Genomic DNA, 16,706 nt, shown 5'->3' with positions numbered 1-16,706 from the left:
TCTGAAGTTTCTAATTAAGTTTTAGCATTGGTATTGTTTTGCTTGTTTTAAACACAAACACAGCTTACTTAATTCTGTTTTCTTTTATGAAACAAGATAAATAAGTAAACGTATCTTTACAAGACAAAAATGCTTAGTAAGAAATTCATTTTTTGCAGGGCTCTTAAAAACAAAAGCACTATTCGAATCTTATTGCATTCATATTTTTGCTCCACATCGCCAAGGTAACCGCTATGGCTCCAATTCAGTGTCCTTTGTAAAGTGCAATAGTGAAATACAGTACTCAAAGGACCCTACAGCAGTCTCATACACGCACGCAGGGAGTTTTTGCTACTCAAGAAACAGACATACAGTACTACACTAGGAGGTATTCAATGAGATATAATGCTTCAAGCTCTACATGGATAAATATCTAAATATAAATATCATATGGAAGCTTTCTAAATAGAAGAAAATGAAAGACGTGAGAGGATAATGCAAGTTCCATAAGAGGACACTCATGGAAACCGCTTTCATTTTTGCTTCTGCTTACTTTATGGCTATATTAATTTTAATCAGTGGCAAAATTCTAAAATATAACATGGTGATGTCTCATCCATTGCTGACTTCTCATATCTAGGTTGTATAAGATAAGTTAAGCAGACTCTTGCATGCCATTTATTGGTTATAAAAGCACATCATTTTTTCCCTTTTGATTCAACGGCTCCACTTGAAACGCTTCCACTTGCATAACATTTCCTTTGTGAAACAAATCACCTTTCGAGCGTGGAAAATATTCTGTACGTAAGGAACATTACATAGACTATGAATTCTGGCTCAGAATGTGGGTGACAACATAAATTACAAATTAAAACAGTTAAAAAAAAGCGTAGAAAAATGTTCATGTAATGTTTGTATGGAAGACAATTAAATAACTTGGGGTTATTGCACAAATCCAAGATACAAGATACTTGAAGCACCATTTGGGGATCCTCAGCTGCCACAAAGAAAAAATCTCAAATTTTGGTTCCTATTTTGGTACTTCAGAATTATTTTGAATACCTCAAAGGATCCTTTAAAGGTGCTTGAAGTTCTTTACATGGCTCCGCCAGGGTTAAGCCGAGGAACCTCAAATGTCTTGTTCGTCTATTTTTTGCAGACACACAACAGATAATGAAAAATTTGGCTTTTTGAATTCTGCTTTCTCATATTTAAAGTTTGCAATATCCGCCATGATCTACTCACATAAGCGTGACTGAATTGACTAAAGCATTCGTTCATAACACAGAAAGTGCAAGATATGAACAGTAAAAGCATGGCATTCCATTTAAACTTGCCATTCCAGTTCTTACAGCCCTCTACAATTTATTGCATCAGAAAATATGAAGTCTCCCTTAAAAACAGTGTCTTTCACATCGGTGTGTGGGACGACGTCAGCTTTGCTCAGCTGTTTTTGTTCATCAGTTTGGCCAGCATTTGCTGGAGCTGCAGCCGGGATACGTTAAGCATGGAGTGCCGGCTACGGGGACTTCCGGGAGCCTGCAGGGGAGGGTGACGCCTCGAGCCCGGTCGCATGTTGCCGTGAGCGGGGCTGCTTTCGGCCGAACGGCTGCGTTGGATGAAGGATCCTCCGGCGTGTGGGTACTGCTCCGTCTCCAACGTGGACGAGGAGAAGACGTAGGAAGCGAGACGTCGGAGCTGGTTGGAGCGGGGACCCGAATGTTGCCTGTCATCGTCCGACTGAAAGAAAAGCAGAAGTTAAGAGGGCCGAGCGATGGATTTGTATTTGTAACATTAAAGGCATCTCCCCAGTCGCATGCAGTGAGAAGAACGCCAAACACTCAGGAGAGAGAGGAACAGTCTCTTTCGGTACACAGACCCACAATGGGTTGCCTTGGAAACAAGTTTTCACAAGAGACGAAGCTTAAAGGGATATTTGCTTTTTGATTTTGGTTGGGCAGCCAACATTGAGAGCCTCTCTATTCCTCCGAGGCGGTTTGTTTGATGTAGCCACCTCTCGAAATACACCATGTGCCCACGTACAAGACAATGAGCCGGGAGGATCAGACACAAAATGCTACTTTTAGTTTAGTTTTGATCCGAAAACCGTTGCCGTAAATGCGTACGACTTAAACAAATGAATCATCAGGCATACGAACACAAACACACATGGATAAAAATGGGTCAATATGGATAAAACAATGACAAACAGAAGTGAAATAAAGAAATCAATGAGCAAGATCATAAAACAGGTACAGAAGGGACTAGCCTAAACTGTGCTTACCGCAAACATTCTTTCGCTCTTCTTTTGCGGCTCCAGCGGCAGCCTTCGTATTTTCTCCGTGGGTGAAATCAAAGTGTCATACGTGATTTTGAGTGAAAAGCAGTGGGAATTTAAAAGGTGAAGACTGCTGGGAAAATGAGCATCCTCATCTGTTTTGATTTGAGGTTTTGGCTATTATGCAAAAGAGACAATCCCGCAATCTCAGTTCAGCTTGAAAATGCTGTGACTGTGTTGACAGGGGCACATAATAGTTAAAAAAAAAAACGCATCTTTAAAAAAAACAGTTCACTCTTTGTGTGTGTTTTGCTACAGTGTTTCCGTTTGGGTAAATTATTAACGTTGAAGGTTAGATATAAGATGAGGTCTAAGTATGTCGTTTGGCTCACCCTAGTGGTTAAGGAATAGATGAAAATGTTGCAAACATTTCTTTTTTTGGACTATGAGAGATGACAAACATTAAAATATGACAATGAATAACTGTAATGTGAGTTGGTGCAGAACTGTACTGTAATTTAGTGCTGAGCATCTTAAAAAAGAAAACCAGAGAATGTTTAGGTCAACGTTTAACACACTCAGCAATAAACCCTTCACTTTCAACAACTTTATCAAAAACACAAACACACAGTATTGAAAGAGTTCCTTAAAACTCATTACAATGTGGAATCTAATGAACTTGTGTCCCACTCATGGATCAAGAATGCTTTTTTTTGTTTTATAAAACTTAAGAACCGACAACACTTCAAAATATTTTATAGGTGTAAGTAATCATCTAATAATCTGATCAGGAAAGAAATCCAAATTCAAATGTAAATTCTTCCACCATTTACTCACCCTTGTGTTATTTTAAACTTGTATGACTTTCTTTCTTCTGCAGAATACAAAAAAGATATATTTTGAAGTGCGCTGGTAACCAAACAGCATTGGGACCCCATTGACTTCTATTGTATGGACAAAATTTCAAGACATTTCTCAAAATATCTTCCTTTGTGTTCCACGGTAGAAAGAGTCATAAGCAGATTTTGAATGACGCATGTGTGAATAAATGATGATAGAAATTATATTTTGGTTGAACTGTCCCTTTAATTCTGTTCTGTTCACCCAGAGTTTGTAATTTAGGGGAGTGCCAACTGCATTCCAAAACCAAATCCAACAAATTGTATCCCAAAAAACAGCCACAAACAAAGAAGAGTCATTATTGTAGCAAATCATGTGAAAACTAAATGTCTGATGGTCAGAAAAAAAGAGATGAGGTATGGGTCTGAGTGTCAGACAATGAAATAAAGAGAGAGTGACAGGCTGAAATAGCAGAGAGAGAGAGAGAGAGAGAGAGAGAGAGAGAGAGAGAGAGAGGCACACACCTTGCAAAAAGTGGAGCGAGACAACAGCACCGCCCCATTTAAATGTTTGATTAATTTAAAGCTGGTTCAAAGACGGACTCTTTTGAAATAAAACTATGCATAACCTAAACCTAGTTTTGAGGATAAGACCTTGAAAGCATGTCTTCTTTGCTTCTTAAATGGGACGTAAACAAATGTGATGTTTCTGAGGCAAAAGAAAACGTTGATGTCAAGAAGAAACATTTCCCAGTTACCACCATTATCATCTGAAATCTCATTCCCCTCTAAACCCCCACAGAAAACTCCAACTTTAGGCATAATCTTACCTGTCTCTGAGGTCCGTTGGGGTCTGACTCCTGTCGCCGTGGCCGTCCGGAGGGCAGCGAGTGACAGGGTGACTGTACCGGGCTCTCCGCCGATGTCGACTGCCCTTTTCCGCTCCTCCTGGACACCTCCTCCTCCGTAAGAGGAAGCATGCCTCGTGTAGTCCGGTCGCCATATGACGTTTTGGGTCTGACCGACGGATCTGCCCCCATGTGTCTCCTCCGCTCTTCTCCGTCCTCCAGAGGGCGTAATTCCTCCGGTTCCTCATCTGTTGTGCCGGATGTGGTGGGCTCGGCCCCCGGGATGTGGTGGAAGTCTCTTAGCTCTGTTTCTTTGTTTATTATAACCCACTCCTTGCTGTCAAAGTCCTCCTCTTCTGCGAGCGGGACAGAGCGAATGAAGGCGTTGCTGTGGGCTTCTTGATCAACGCCACGGCAACCGTCGACGGACAGCATCTGAGCGGGCTGGGAGGAGTAAAGGTGTCGAGAGGGAGAACCCAGGATGTCCATTCTGAAAATACATTTATTTTGATGTATGATACAAAATGCACATATATGTATATATATATATATATAAGAAAATAAGCATGTTTGGGATACATTATATCTACCTCAATATATAACTTACGTATATATAATAAAATATATAAAAATTCAGACCCACCGTTGCCCGTAACCATCTCGTCCATCAGCCGCAGACATACGATCCGATTCAGGACTGTTGACTCTTCGATACCTGAGCAAATGCACACCCGGAGAGTCCAAAGCTCCCCCTCCTCTTTGTGGTGACACAGGACACACCCCTCGATTACTGTCCTCCTCTTGACCTCCCTGAAACATACACCAGAGAGTAACCCCGAATTATCACTTAAATATTTATAAAAATTATTTTATAAATTATATCTATTATAACATATAACTGAAGTTGTTAGGGTATTAAACTTAACCCATTAATTATTATAAATGAAGGGAACCTTTCCGAGGTTAATCCTGAGTTTGTTGCGATTAAAATCCGTCTCTTCCCATCCATCTGCATCTGTGGGCAACTGGCTGCCATCAGCCGCCCGTCCAGAGGGCATGGGAGGAGCGTTTTCCTGGTCGCTCAGGTGTTCGTCCTGAACAACATCGTCTGTGTTCTCCCTCTGAAAGTCACCTGGCATTGGGGTCACATTTATGACCCTAAGGGAGAAAGAAAAGACAATCAATATCAATTTGGGCAAAACGTTTAGTAAACCAATCAGAGTCTCATCTCCCATTCCCTTTAAGAGCCAGCTGCGCTCGCGCCATGGCAGATTCGCTATTAACACAGCGGAATTTGCCAGAGCAAAGACTGGACGTTTTTCCAGAGAGGAAACACATCTGCGCACGAGCAGACCATCTACAGGACAAGCCGGAAGTTTTATCTTTATGTCCACAATAATAATCTTTTACATTGTAGTCCATTTATTTTTTATATTTGGCATGTTTGTGTGCAATAAGGAGAATGTACGAGCGCTGTGCACCCGCCTATAGGCGCATTTTACTAACACGCTCTATAAATAACCAAAAACATATTGCGCCATTGACTTTAGACCAGGTTTCAGTTGGTCAGTGGCGCAGTTAATATTCGAGTTGCCTCAAAATAGCAATGCGCCAACAATGCGCCTGAACACACCTCGTTTTCAGACCAGCACGGCCATGGGCACACAAATGGCCGCAAATGCATTTGCTATTTAAACAACGTGGCGCAGGACGTGAAAACTGCGTCGGACTGAAACTAGCAAAATACACTCGCTTCGCACCTGGTGCCGGGTGTACGATAGGGCCCGAAGTGTTTAGGTGTTTCAGTTTTAAAAGATTGGTTCTTTGAATTCAAACAGATTTCATGTTTAAATGGATAGTTCAACCAATAATGAAAATTCTGTCATGAATTACTCTCTAGTTGTTCCAAAGGTAATTTTTCCTACTATGCAGTCAATGGAGTCCAAGAACTGTTTGGTAATAAGCATTCTTCCAAATATCTTTCTCTGTGTTCTCTTTCTCTGTTAATTTTTTTACAGGTTTGGAACAACTCGAAGGTGAGTAAATGATGACAGAATTTATATTTTTGGGTGAACTATCCCTTTAATTTAACATGTCAACTTCTGGCTCAACCAATGGCATTGTGTTTGGGGCGAGACTAATTGAAAAGCAATATCTATCAATCTCTATTACAATAAGGAATATCAATAAGAAATACGAGAATGAGACAGGAGCAGCATTTGGAGTGTTTATAAAACCTGGAAATCATAATAATTTTTGCAATTCTGTGTGGCACAGAAACAACACGCATCACCTTTAAGGAGCATTTTCTGTAAATGCCACCCAGTGCTTTCCAAAAGGAAAACTCATCAGCCTTTTTTCTCCATCATGATAAAATGTTCTTCATATCCTAGAGCAATACAACATATCTGCTTTTCTACAACTGCAATAACCAAAAAGGCAGTGACATTTCCAGCCGAAGTGAGCTCTCTCCTCCCTGAAGATACAAACCTAAAGAAGACTGGCTGCAAAGTATTTGCCTTTTCTGGTGTATATCACACTGTATGCTTGCCTCACTTCCATCTGTACAGCTGTGATGTGACAAGCATGCAGGCAGTAATGAAGTCCCCAGATACGCTGTCTGTGAATTAGTGTGAATCTTGCTAAGTGGCACTCATGTTTGTGTTAGTGTACATGTGCATCTTTAAAACTTCAGTTAGCTATAAATGATTGTGTAAGAGAGAGAGCATGCCAAGGAGCCAGACAGACAGGACGTGACAGGTGAAATGTTCATGCATGTGATCCTCACCCAATCATAGCTGCTGTAGGCCGTGTGTTTTGTTGCGCTGCAGTCGGTGTGGTGGCGGACATCATGGAGTCCGTCCCAGTTTTCTCCCAATCATATGGCTCGTTCTCTGTGATGATGCGCTCTTTTATGCTGTTGTCAAACACTGACATCAGAAGCTAAATACAAGAAAAAACACGTTACACATAAGATCCATATTATTGTATCCGAACAGCCATATAATAAGCCTAGAAATATAACTGAATATGTTGTTTTATGTTTCATATAGCATGTATTTATTGTAAAATATACAGTAGTCATATCATACATTTTGAGCTTTCAAGTTACCTGGTAGTCAGGTTTGGTGTAGTAATCCAGGGCTAAAACATGCTCCAGGAAGACATTAAACTCTGATGGCATGTTTTTCAGTAGCATTCGATGATCATAACGCTCTTTAATCTGACCCACCTGCTCCTAAAGCATGAGTTAAACACTGGATTTTAATATTAGTGGTCTGACTTTAAATAAAACAAAATAACATTAGAATAAAAATTTGAAGCACACTTGTAAGCAAAGCTCAGAGTACCTTGTCCTTGATTTTCCTCCACGGCAGCTGCCCAGCAGCAAATTCGACCAGCATATAAAACAATGACCATAAGTCATCATGGCGACCCATTTCCTGCAAAAACAAAAGAAAGATATTATTATGAACTGGTACATGTTGTAATACAAATTAGTGTATATTTGTTAAATATGATTCAATAATATGAATAAGTAGTAGGCAAGCAATAAATGCATCAGTCAAAAGGCACACTCACTTTGTTTTTATGTGCATTCACAGACGCGTACCGAACTGTTCCTCGAAAGCCCGCAACAGTTCTTGGCTAAAAGAGGAAATGTTTTAGAACAAGTATTTTTTTTACAATATAAAAAAAATTATATTGTATTTTTCTGTACAACATGAGTGTTTTAAATAATAAAATCACTTTAAAAAAGTGCACTACATACATTTAGGGAAAACCAGTTAAAGTGATAGTTCACCCAAAAATATTATAATATAACATTCTGATGAACACAGAAAGAAATTTGGAAGAATGCTTATAAGCAAACAGTTCTTGGACCCCATTGACTGCCATAGAAGGAAAAAATACTTTTTATAATTTTTTGTTCTGTTGAAGAATGTAGGAGAGCAAACAGTTCTGGGCACGTTTCACTAACATTGTATTCAATGGGGTCCAAAACGGTTTTGTCACAAGCATTCGTCCAAATATCTTTCTCTGTGTTCAACCAAAGAAATTTATATAGGTTTGGAACAACTAGTGAGTGAGTAATTCATGACAGAATTTTCATTTTAGGGTGAACTATCCCTTTAAAAACCTATTATACTGAGCAATTCTTAGTATTGCTTTAATTGGATCAACAACAGCAGGGGAACACTAAGTGCACAATACACACCATTAGAAATAGAATATCGCTGTGATTCTGCCAAGGGGCTGAACATAATGTACCATTCTTCCAAAACGCTGAACACGCAACGCAAAGGTAAACACCTTGCTCACACGTAAATGAACCTGTGTGTCTTACTCTTTGCATGTGTGTCTATCTATCCCATTGAGAGTCTCTTATAAACCTGCCTTGCAGGCAAGACAATTATTTTTTTCTGACTAACTAAATGATATGACAGGTAACATCTGTTACACATACAATTTAATTTGGACATAGGCAGTTTCCTTTTAGCCCACTCGCACATTGCCAAAATAAAGACTGTCTTATAAAAACAAATTTTACTCTCATTACCTGAACGTATTACAGTGGCAGATAATCTTATATTGAACATTATAAGGAGTGTAACTGCTCTCATTAAAACGATTCAGATTTGAACCTGAAATAAAATGTGAAATGAATGTAATGTGCTAAACTTTGAATACGGCTTAATGCAAATAAATACAGGCTCTATGCATTGCATTTATATAAACTGTATATAAGAATGCAATTTAAAGAGCAGGTTTTTATTATACATTTATCATATAAAATGCATATGATATGTTAGTAAAACATGAAAACTCGATGTAATCACTCACAATGAAAGTCTTTCCATTGGTGAGAGTGTGTGGGGAGAAGGGAACAGATGGAGAAATACGTCAGACATGCACGTCATAAATTAAAACCCCAAAACGAAAACTGCAACAAAAAAAACAAGATGGTCAAACAAATAAAAAAGCATAAAAAATAGGTAAGCACCAATGTATCGGCCACCGATATTAATCGGCCGATATTGGATTAATATAACACCATCGGCATATCAGCAATAGCATGAAAAAGGCGGTTAACTAACTGCATGGAGGCAATGAGTTGCATGTCTGAATAATCCAACGTTTTTCTCGGACCAAAATTATTAAATAGCAACAGCAGTTGTATTAAAGAAATGTTCAATGTTAAGTCAAATATGAGTTAATGTTGTTAATAAAATAAATATTGGATAGCAGAAATCACCTTTGAAGATTGTCATGTTGTCTTATTGTATTTTTATCTTAACTTGTGCCTCTCTTAAAATGTTAAATGGATCCAATTCATGTTCAGTAAAATTTATTTAATACAGAAAAACTAGCTAGTATTGTAAAGTACTATGCAATTGACCAATATGGTATCGGAATCGGACGATAGTTGTTTGTTAAAACCGGTATCGGCCCAAAAAATCCTATCGGTGCATGCCTAATAAATAACACTTGTAGATTTAATACCAGGCAAGATGGTTCCATGCAATGAAATTATGTACTTAAAAAAAGAATAATTTTACTTAAAAAGATATATAATACATAATAAATAGATAGATAAATAATGAAGAAGAACGTTATGAAAACATTGTTTGATTAAAAATATACAGACATCAACAAATAATAAAACAATTATTATCAACTAGCTTATGACTCAGAAACCGTCCTAGCTGTATTTCAACAAAAGCAACATTTACAGTTCTGAGGACGCATGAAGCTATTTATAGTCTTGAAATGAATTAGTCATTCATTTATTCATTGCAAAATGTGGCACATAATGCATGAGAAATCGTGCATTGATAAATAAATAATTTTCTATGGAAAGTAAAATCACAGCCTGCTGTAAATGGAAGTTATGGAGAGCTGATTTCACCTGCTCGCTGTCTAAATTTGCTCAAGGTTGCAGGGGAGATACAGCAGACAGAACACTTTAGCACTGCACCATAAAACTGATCAGTTGAGTAAAGGAGAATGTATCGACATACAGAGAGAGAGAGAGAGAGAGAGAGAGAGAGAGATTCTTGCCTAAATCAATGAGTGCAGCTGACTCAGCTGTGCAGAAATGGGAAGGCAAGAGAAGAGAGAAATAGAAAGAGAGAGGAGGAGAGCGACAGAGATGCGCTGAAATTATTACACCCTCTCAGGCCAATCCTGGGGGCATTGCTCACTGATGCATGCGGTCTTATTAAATATTCATATCGCTGCACTAAAACCTGCACATAGAGAGAAATAGAGAGAAGAACATGTGCGAAATGAAGAGCTCCTTGTGAAGATCTAAAAGAGGAAACAGACTGCTTGATTCACACAGCTCTGCAAACCTCTCCTGGGTTTCAGCTTTCAGCCAGTCTGCACGCTTGCAGTGAATAAAGAGCTTTATTGCTCATATAAATCTCAACCACTTGTTAATAAAGCCAGACCTTCCTGTTTTATGGTGGTGCTGTAATCAATATTATGCAATGTCAGAAGTATTCATATTTCAATGCATTGTAACATTTAATTTCACACGGCGCTTTGGTTGAGCTCCATTAACAAGTAAATAATTAAACGTACAACAAATAAAACAGAAAAAGAAATAAACTATGACATACTGGTCGGACTTCTCCATTTGTGTTAGTGTACTGTCGTGCGAGCCCAAAATCGAGCATAAAACATTTCCTGTGTGTTGAAGGCAGCCTTCCCATGGCGAAATTTGACTGCGAAGATAAAACAAACAAAACATTACCATTTCAGTAGATCAAATAACAGTGCTGTGGAATTCTGTGTGAATAACTATTAAGCAACGTGTTCAGGAAAAAAGATGTTACCGGTTTGATGTCTCTGTGCAGAAAACCAACAGAGTGAATAGCTTCTATGGACTCGAGAATCTGTTTTCCCAGGCGGAGGGTTGTGCTCATGGTAAAGGTGCCGCGTGGCTGACTTCGTCTGAGATCCGCTAGGTTTCTGCCCTGAGTTAGACCAATCATGTAGAAAACCTCTCAATCTTCATAATATGAGCATGACCTCAATAGCGGTGTGTTATTTAGCTTTGTGTTACCATTGTCTTTTCTCTGAGGAACACAAAAGAATATATTTTGTGAAATGTCTCAATGGTTTGCGTCCGTACAATGGAAGTCAATCGGGGACAATGTTGCTTGGTTACCAACGTTCTTCAAAATATCTAATTTTGTGTTCCACAGAAGAAAGTCATACAGGTTTGAAATAACAATGACAATTTATATTTTTTGATGATGACTATCCCTTTAACTATGCTAACCATTAGAACCTCATTGTAAAGTGTTACCAAGTAAAAACATGTCACAAACTATTTTAGCCAATTTTCCATCGATTTTCACTCTGCAGCTATTTGATATGGGCTTCACCCATTTTCTAGAGCATGCACTCTTCCTCTCCCCTCCACTCACATTAATAAAAAGACAAGGCAATACGTTCTTCTATCTGATTTCAATCTTGTCACATATCCAGTTATCTTGTTGAACTGCATTTGGTTTAAAGGGATAGTCATCCAAAAATGACAAATCTGTCATGAGTTACTCCCCCCACAACTTGTTCCAAACCTATATACATTTCTTTGTTCTGCTCTGTTGGAAAAAAGTTAGCAACTGACATTTCTGGGGCATCATTGACTACCATAGTAGGAAAAAATTTAATGGCAGTCAAATGTGCCTCAGAACTGTTTGCTTTCATAAATTCATCAAAATATCAAATTTTGTGTTTAACAGAACAAAAAATTGTACAATAATTTCTACTATGGCAGTCAATGATGTCCTAGAAACATTTTTTCAAATATCTTTCTTTGTGTTCAAAAGAACAAAGATATTTATACAGGTTTGGGTGAGTAAATGGTGACAGAATTTTCATTTTTGGGTGGAGTATCCCTTTAAACTTCGATGTTGAATGTTAGACTACATACAGTAGGAATCACTCACCTGCAGCTGCATGACGACATAGTTGAATTTATCATTTCGACCACAGCCAATGAACTTACACACATGGTTTTTACCTGAAAAACAGAACAATAGATGCACAGTTGATTTATAGTTACATACTAAATACACACAGAAAAAAACCATGTGTGTTTTTTATTTATGATGACTAATGACCTTTTTCCTGATGACTAATGGCTAAACTGTCACGACTCCGGTCCTGTCTGTTTGTCATCTGGTAGGAGTAGTGTTTTGTTTTTTGTCGAGCACGTGGTTCCCCGTCGGGTACGGCGGCTCACGTGCTCGGTGTCTGTGTCATTCCCCCCACCCTTGTGTTTCCCCATTCAGGCTTTTCCTCACTCGTCACGCCTGCACCTGTAGATCGTTCCCGTCACTACTGACGCCTCGTTCCCCTAATTATCTCGCACCTGCCCACTATTCCCCCTCGTTAGGTTTCCTCTTTATTATCCCTCTGTGTGCCTTGTCCTGTGTCTGACCGTTGATTACCATTGCCGTGCAGACTCCCGTTGCTCTAAGAGGCATTCTGCCACTCTAGTTTCTAGTATTGTTTCACAGCCATAGCCTCAGCCTTGTTCATAGTCCTAGTCTCGTCCAAGCTCTTTATAGCATCTTCTTCTGTGTTCAGCCTAGTCGTGTCGTGAGTAGTCTCCCCGTGTTCCTCAGTCCCGATGCTGGCGGGACACCCCTTTTCCTCAGTCACGCACATCACCCCTCACGTGAGTCTGTTTCTTTCGGGCAATCGTTGTGAGAGAATTAAGCTGTACATCCTCGATTCCCCCAAAACACCTCTCGTATTAGGGCATCCATGGTTGTCACAGCATAATCCTCACATTGATTGGGCAAACACTTCTGTTTTAGCTTGGAGTCCTTCATGTCATGTCTCTTGTCTTGGTGCTGCTCCGTCTCCTGTCTGTGTGTCTCCTGTGTTTCAGGTGAATCCCGCCGACTTGACCGGAGTCCCGGCGGAGTACCACGATCTGCGGCCTGTCTTCAGCAAGTCACGGGCTACCTCCCTCCCTCCTCATCGCCCCTACGACTGCGCCATCGACTTACTCCCAGGCACTTCTCCGCCCAAGGGTCGGCTTTTTTCCCTGTCGGGTCCGGAAAGAGAGGCCATGGACAAGTATCTCCGCGAATCTCTTAATGCTGGGCTCATTCGCCACTCCTCCTCGCCGGCAGGTGCGGGCTTCTTCTTCGTGCAGAAGAAGGACGGCTCCCTACGCCCATGTATTGATTATCAAGGTTTGAATGAGATAACGGTAAAGAACAAGTACCCCTTACCGCTCATGTCTTCTGCCTTCAAACTATTACAGGGAGCTCGGGTCTTTACTAAACTAGACCTCCGCAATGCCTATCATCTAGTCCGTATCCGCGAGGGGGACGAGAGGAAGACGGCGTTTAACACTCCATCGGGACATTACGAGTATTTGGTCCTCCCCTTTGGTCTGACCAACACTCCTTCCGTTTTCCAGGGTCTCATCAATGATGTGTTGGGAGACATGATTAATCAGTTTGTCTTCGTGTACCTGGATGATATTCTTATCTTTTCTCCCTCCCTCCAGGAACACACCCGACACGTCAGAGAGGTCCTCCAGCGCCTCCTCGAGAATCAACTTTGTCAAGGCGGAGAAGTGCGACTTCCACTCCGATACCATTTCGTTCCTTGGCCATGTCATCTCTACCCGAGGCATCGGGCCGGACAGCGCTAAGATTAAGGCCATCGCCGAATGGCCCGTTCCTGACTCGCGTAAGGCATTGCAGCGGTTCCTGCGGTTCGCCAACTTTTATCGGCGATTCATCAGGGGGTTCGGCCAAGTGGCTGCACCGCTGATGGCATTGACCTCCACCAAGGTGCCGTTCACCTGGAATCCTCTAGCGCAGGTAGCCTTTGATAAACTCAAGTCCCGTTTTGTCTCTGCTCCTGTGCTTTGTCTTCCAGATCCCGACCGGCAATTTATTGTAGAGGTCGACGCCTCCGATGTCGGGGTTGGCGCAGTCTTGTCCCAACGCTCCAGCCATGATGGGAAGGTGCATCCCTGCGCCTTTTTCTTTCATCGTCTCAGCCCTGCAGAACGAAATTATGATATCGGCAATAGGGAGCTGCTGGCGGTTCATCTTGCCTTGGGAGAGTAGCACCGCTGGTTGGAGGGGCGACGCAGCCCTTCTTGGTCTGGACGGACCATAAAAATTTGGAATATGTCCGTTCGGCCAAGAGGGTGAACTCGCGCCAAGCCCGCTGGGCACTATTCTTTGGCAGGTTTGACTTCACCCTATCATACCGGCCAGGTGCCAAAAACACCAAGCCTGATGCCCTCTCTCGCGTGTTCGAGCTCCCAGACCAGGCGCCCCCAGTGACCCCTTCCTCCCCAAGGAGAGTGTAATAGGGGTCCTCACCTGGGAGATCGAACAGTGAATAGAGCAGGCCGGTCGTGGGGTGCAAGAGCCAAGGTGGTGTCCGGCGGGCAGGCGGTTCGTCCCCGCGCCGTTGCGTCCGGAGGTCCTCCAGTGGGGTCATTCTTCCAAGCTAGCCGGCCATCCAGGAATCCGGGGAACCCAGACGTCCATACGTCAAGGGTTTTGGTGGCCGTCGGTCTCCTCCGATGTCAGACAGTTTGTGTTGACCTGCCCGGTCTGCGCTCAGTGCAAGACGTCCCGTTGTCCTCCTGCTGGGTCTACTGCAATCCCTTCCCATCCCCTCCCGCCTTTGGTCACACATCGCCCTGGACTTTGTTACTGGCCTTCCCTTGTCCAGAGGGAACACCGTGATTCTCACAGTGGTGGACCGTTTTTCCAAGGAGGCCCATTTCATCCCTCTTCCCAAGCTCCCGTCTGCCCGGCAGATGGCTCAACTGGTGGTGGACCATGTCTTCCGTCTCCATGGCCTGCCGGTTGACATTGTGTCCGATAGGGGTCCCCAGTTCATCTCCAGGTTCTGGAAAGAGTTCTGTCGACAGATCGGGGCCTCTGCGAGTCTGTCTTCAGGTTTTCACCCCCAGACCAATGGACAATGTGAGCGGGCCAACCAGGATCTCGGACGGAGACTCCGCTGTCTGACATCCAGAAACCCCAATTCCTGGAGCCAACAGCTTGCCTGGGTGGAGTATGCCCACAACTCCCTTCCTGTCTTGTCCTACGGTATGTCACCATTTGAATGTTCTCTTGGTTACCAACCCCCTCTGTTTCCCACCCAGGAACTCGATGCTGCAGTCCCCTCGGCTCTGGCGTTCGTCCGGCGGTGCCGCCGCACCTGGACGAGGGCCAGAAAGGTTTTGGCCCGAACCGGCCAGAGGACCAAAGCAGCGGCCGATCGCCACCGGTCCTCTCCTCCCGCCTATGTGTGCGGTCAACGGGTATGGCTATCTACCAAGGACCTGCCTCTCCGGGTGCCCTCTTGTAAGCTGGCTCCCAGGTTTATTGGGCCATTCCGGATCGCCAAGGTGGTTAATCCGGTGGCAGTGCGGCTCAAGCTTCCCCTTACTCTTGGTCGAGTTCACCCTGTCTTCCATGTTTCCAGGATTAAGCCGGTTGTCACCTCCCATCTCAATCCTGCCAGTTCTCGGCCCACTCCCCCTCCCCGGCTCGTGGACGGCGTTCCGGCATACACGGTCCGGAGGTTGTTGGACGTCCACCATCGCGGCAGGGGTTTTCAATATCTCGTGGACTGGGAGAGTTATGGCGCAGAGGAGAGATCCTGGGTACGTCCCGTGATGTGCTGGATCAGTGGATCAGTCGTTGATCACAGACTTCCGCCGGAGACGAGGTGAGCCCCCTCCCTAGCGCCTACGGGTGCTGGTGGGGGGGTACTGTCACGACTCCGGTCCTGTCTGTGTTTCATCTGGTAGGAGTGTTTTGTTTTTTGTTGAGCACGTGGTTCCCCGTCGGGTACGGTGGCTCACATGCTCGGTGTCTGTGTCATTCCCCCCACCCTTGTGTTTCCCCATTCAGGCTTTTCCTCACTCACTGGGTTTTTTCCACTCGTCACGCCTGCACCTGTAGATCGTTCCCGTCACTACTGATGCCTCGTTCCCCTAATTATCTCGCACCTGCCCACTATTCCCCCTCGTTAGGTTTCCTCATTATTATCCCTCTGTGTGCCTTGTCCTGTGTCTGACCGTTGATTACCATTGCCGTGCAGACTCCCGTTGCTCTAAGAGGCATTCTGCCACTCTAGTTTCTAGTATTGTTTCACAGCCATGTTCATAGTCCTAGTCTCGTCCAAGCTCTTTATAGCATCTGCTTCTGTGTTCAGCCTAGTCGTGTCGTGAGTAGTCTCCCCGTGTGCTACCTGGTACTCTGTCGTATACCTCTCTGGCTCTTCTTCCCGGCAGTTCCCGTTGGCGTCCTGGACGGCGATCTTCCTCCCCACCTGGCACTGCTCCTGCGGAATCAGATCTGCAGCCCTCTAGGGCGACACCCACTTCTCTCGCATTGCGAGTCTCGAGTCGAGGGATCTCCCCGAGCCCACTTCTCTTCGTTTTCTCACGCCCACGGAGGATCTATAGCGCGTTCCAGCGCACACCTACATCCCGGCGGACGCTCCCCTCCAGTTCCACGTAGGAGGACTGTCGCCGGCTAGTGCCTTGTGGACCCTTTTGCTCTGTTGCGGTTCTTAATAAAAGTTCTGGTTTACCCGCATTTGAGTTTCTCCCTTTGTTATCCATGACATAAACTGAATCATCTGAATGCGTGTGTGGGTCTGTACAGCAGTATGAAATATAGGCTGCGTCACGTGTCCTCGTTCACGTAGACCGTGTTACTGCCGCTTTGTTCACAATGCTAC

The 16,706-nt window shown here is 43.1% G+C and overlaps 1 protein-coding gene across 3 annotated transcripts in view; it reads right to left on the bottom strand.

Moving 5' to 3' along the window:
• ttbk1a (tau tubulin kinase 1a) overlaps positions 1-16,706 on the bottom strand; it is a 31,021-nt gene that overhangs the window by 6,486 nt on the left and 7,829 nt on the right. For all 3 annotated transcript variants that reach the window (XM_057361921.1, XM_057361923.1, XM_057361922.1), the window contains 10 exons: positions 11,909-11,982; positions 10,787-10,927; positions 10,571-10,675; positions 7,527-7,592; positions 7,295-7,387; positions 7,057-7,182; positions 6,733-6,887; positions 4,898-5,102; positions 4,588-4,754; positions 3,927-4,434 (listed from right to left, as the gene is read on the bottom strand). In XM_057361921.1, the coding sequence (XP_057217904.1) occupies positions 3,927-4,434; positions 4,588-4,754; positions 4,898-5,102; positions 6,733-6,887; positions 7,057-7,182; positions 7,295-7,387; positions 7,527-7,592; positions 10,571-10,675; positions 10,787-10,927; positions 11,909-11,982 (1,640 nt within the window). The remainder of the gene's footprint in view (positions 1-3,926; positions 4,435-4,587; positions 4,755-4,897; positions 5,103-6,732; positions 6,888-7,056; positions 7,183-7,294; positions 7,388-7,526; positions 7,593-10,570; positions 10,676-10,786; positions 10,928-11,908; positions 11,983-16,706) is intronic.

The sequence above is a fragment of the Triplophysa rosa genome, linkage group LG20 (genome assembly GCF_024868665.1).
Source record: "Triplophysa rosa linkage group LG20, Trosa_1v2, whole genome shotgun sequence".
NCBI lineage: Eukaryota > Metazoa > Chordata > Actinopteri > Cypriniformes > Nemacheilidae > Triplophysa > Triplophysa rosa.
Note: the sequence above shows the minus strand (reverse complement) of the source record. Positions and strands in the feature narration are given on the sequence as shown.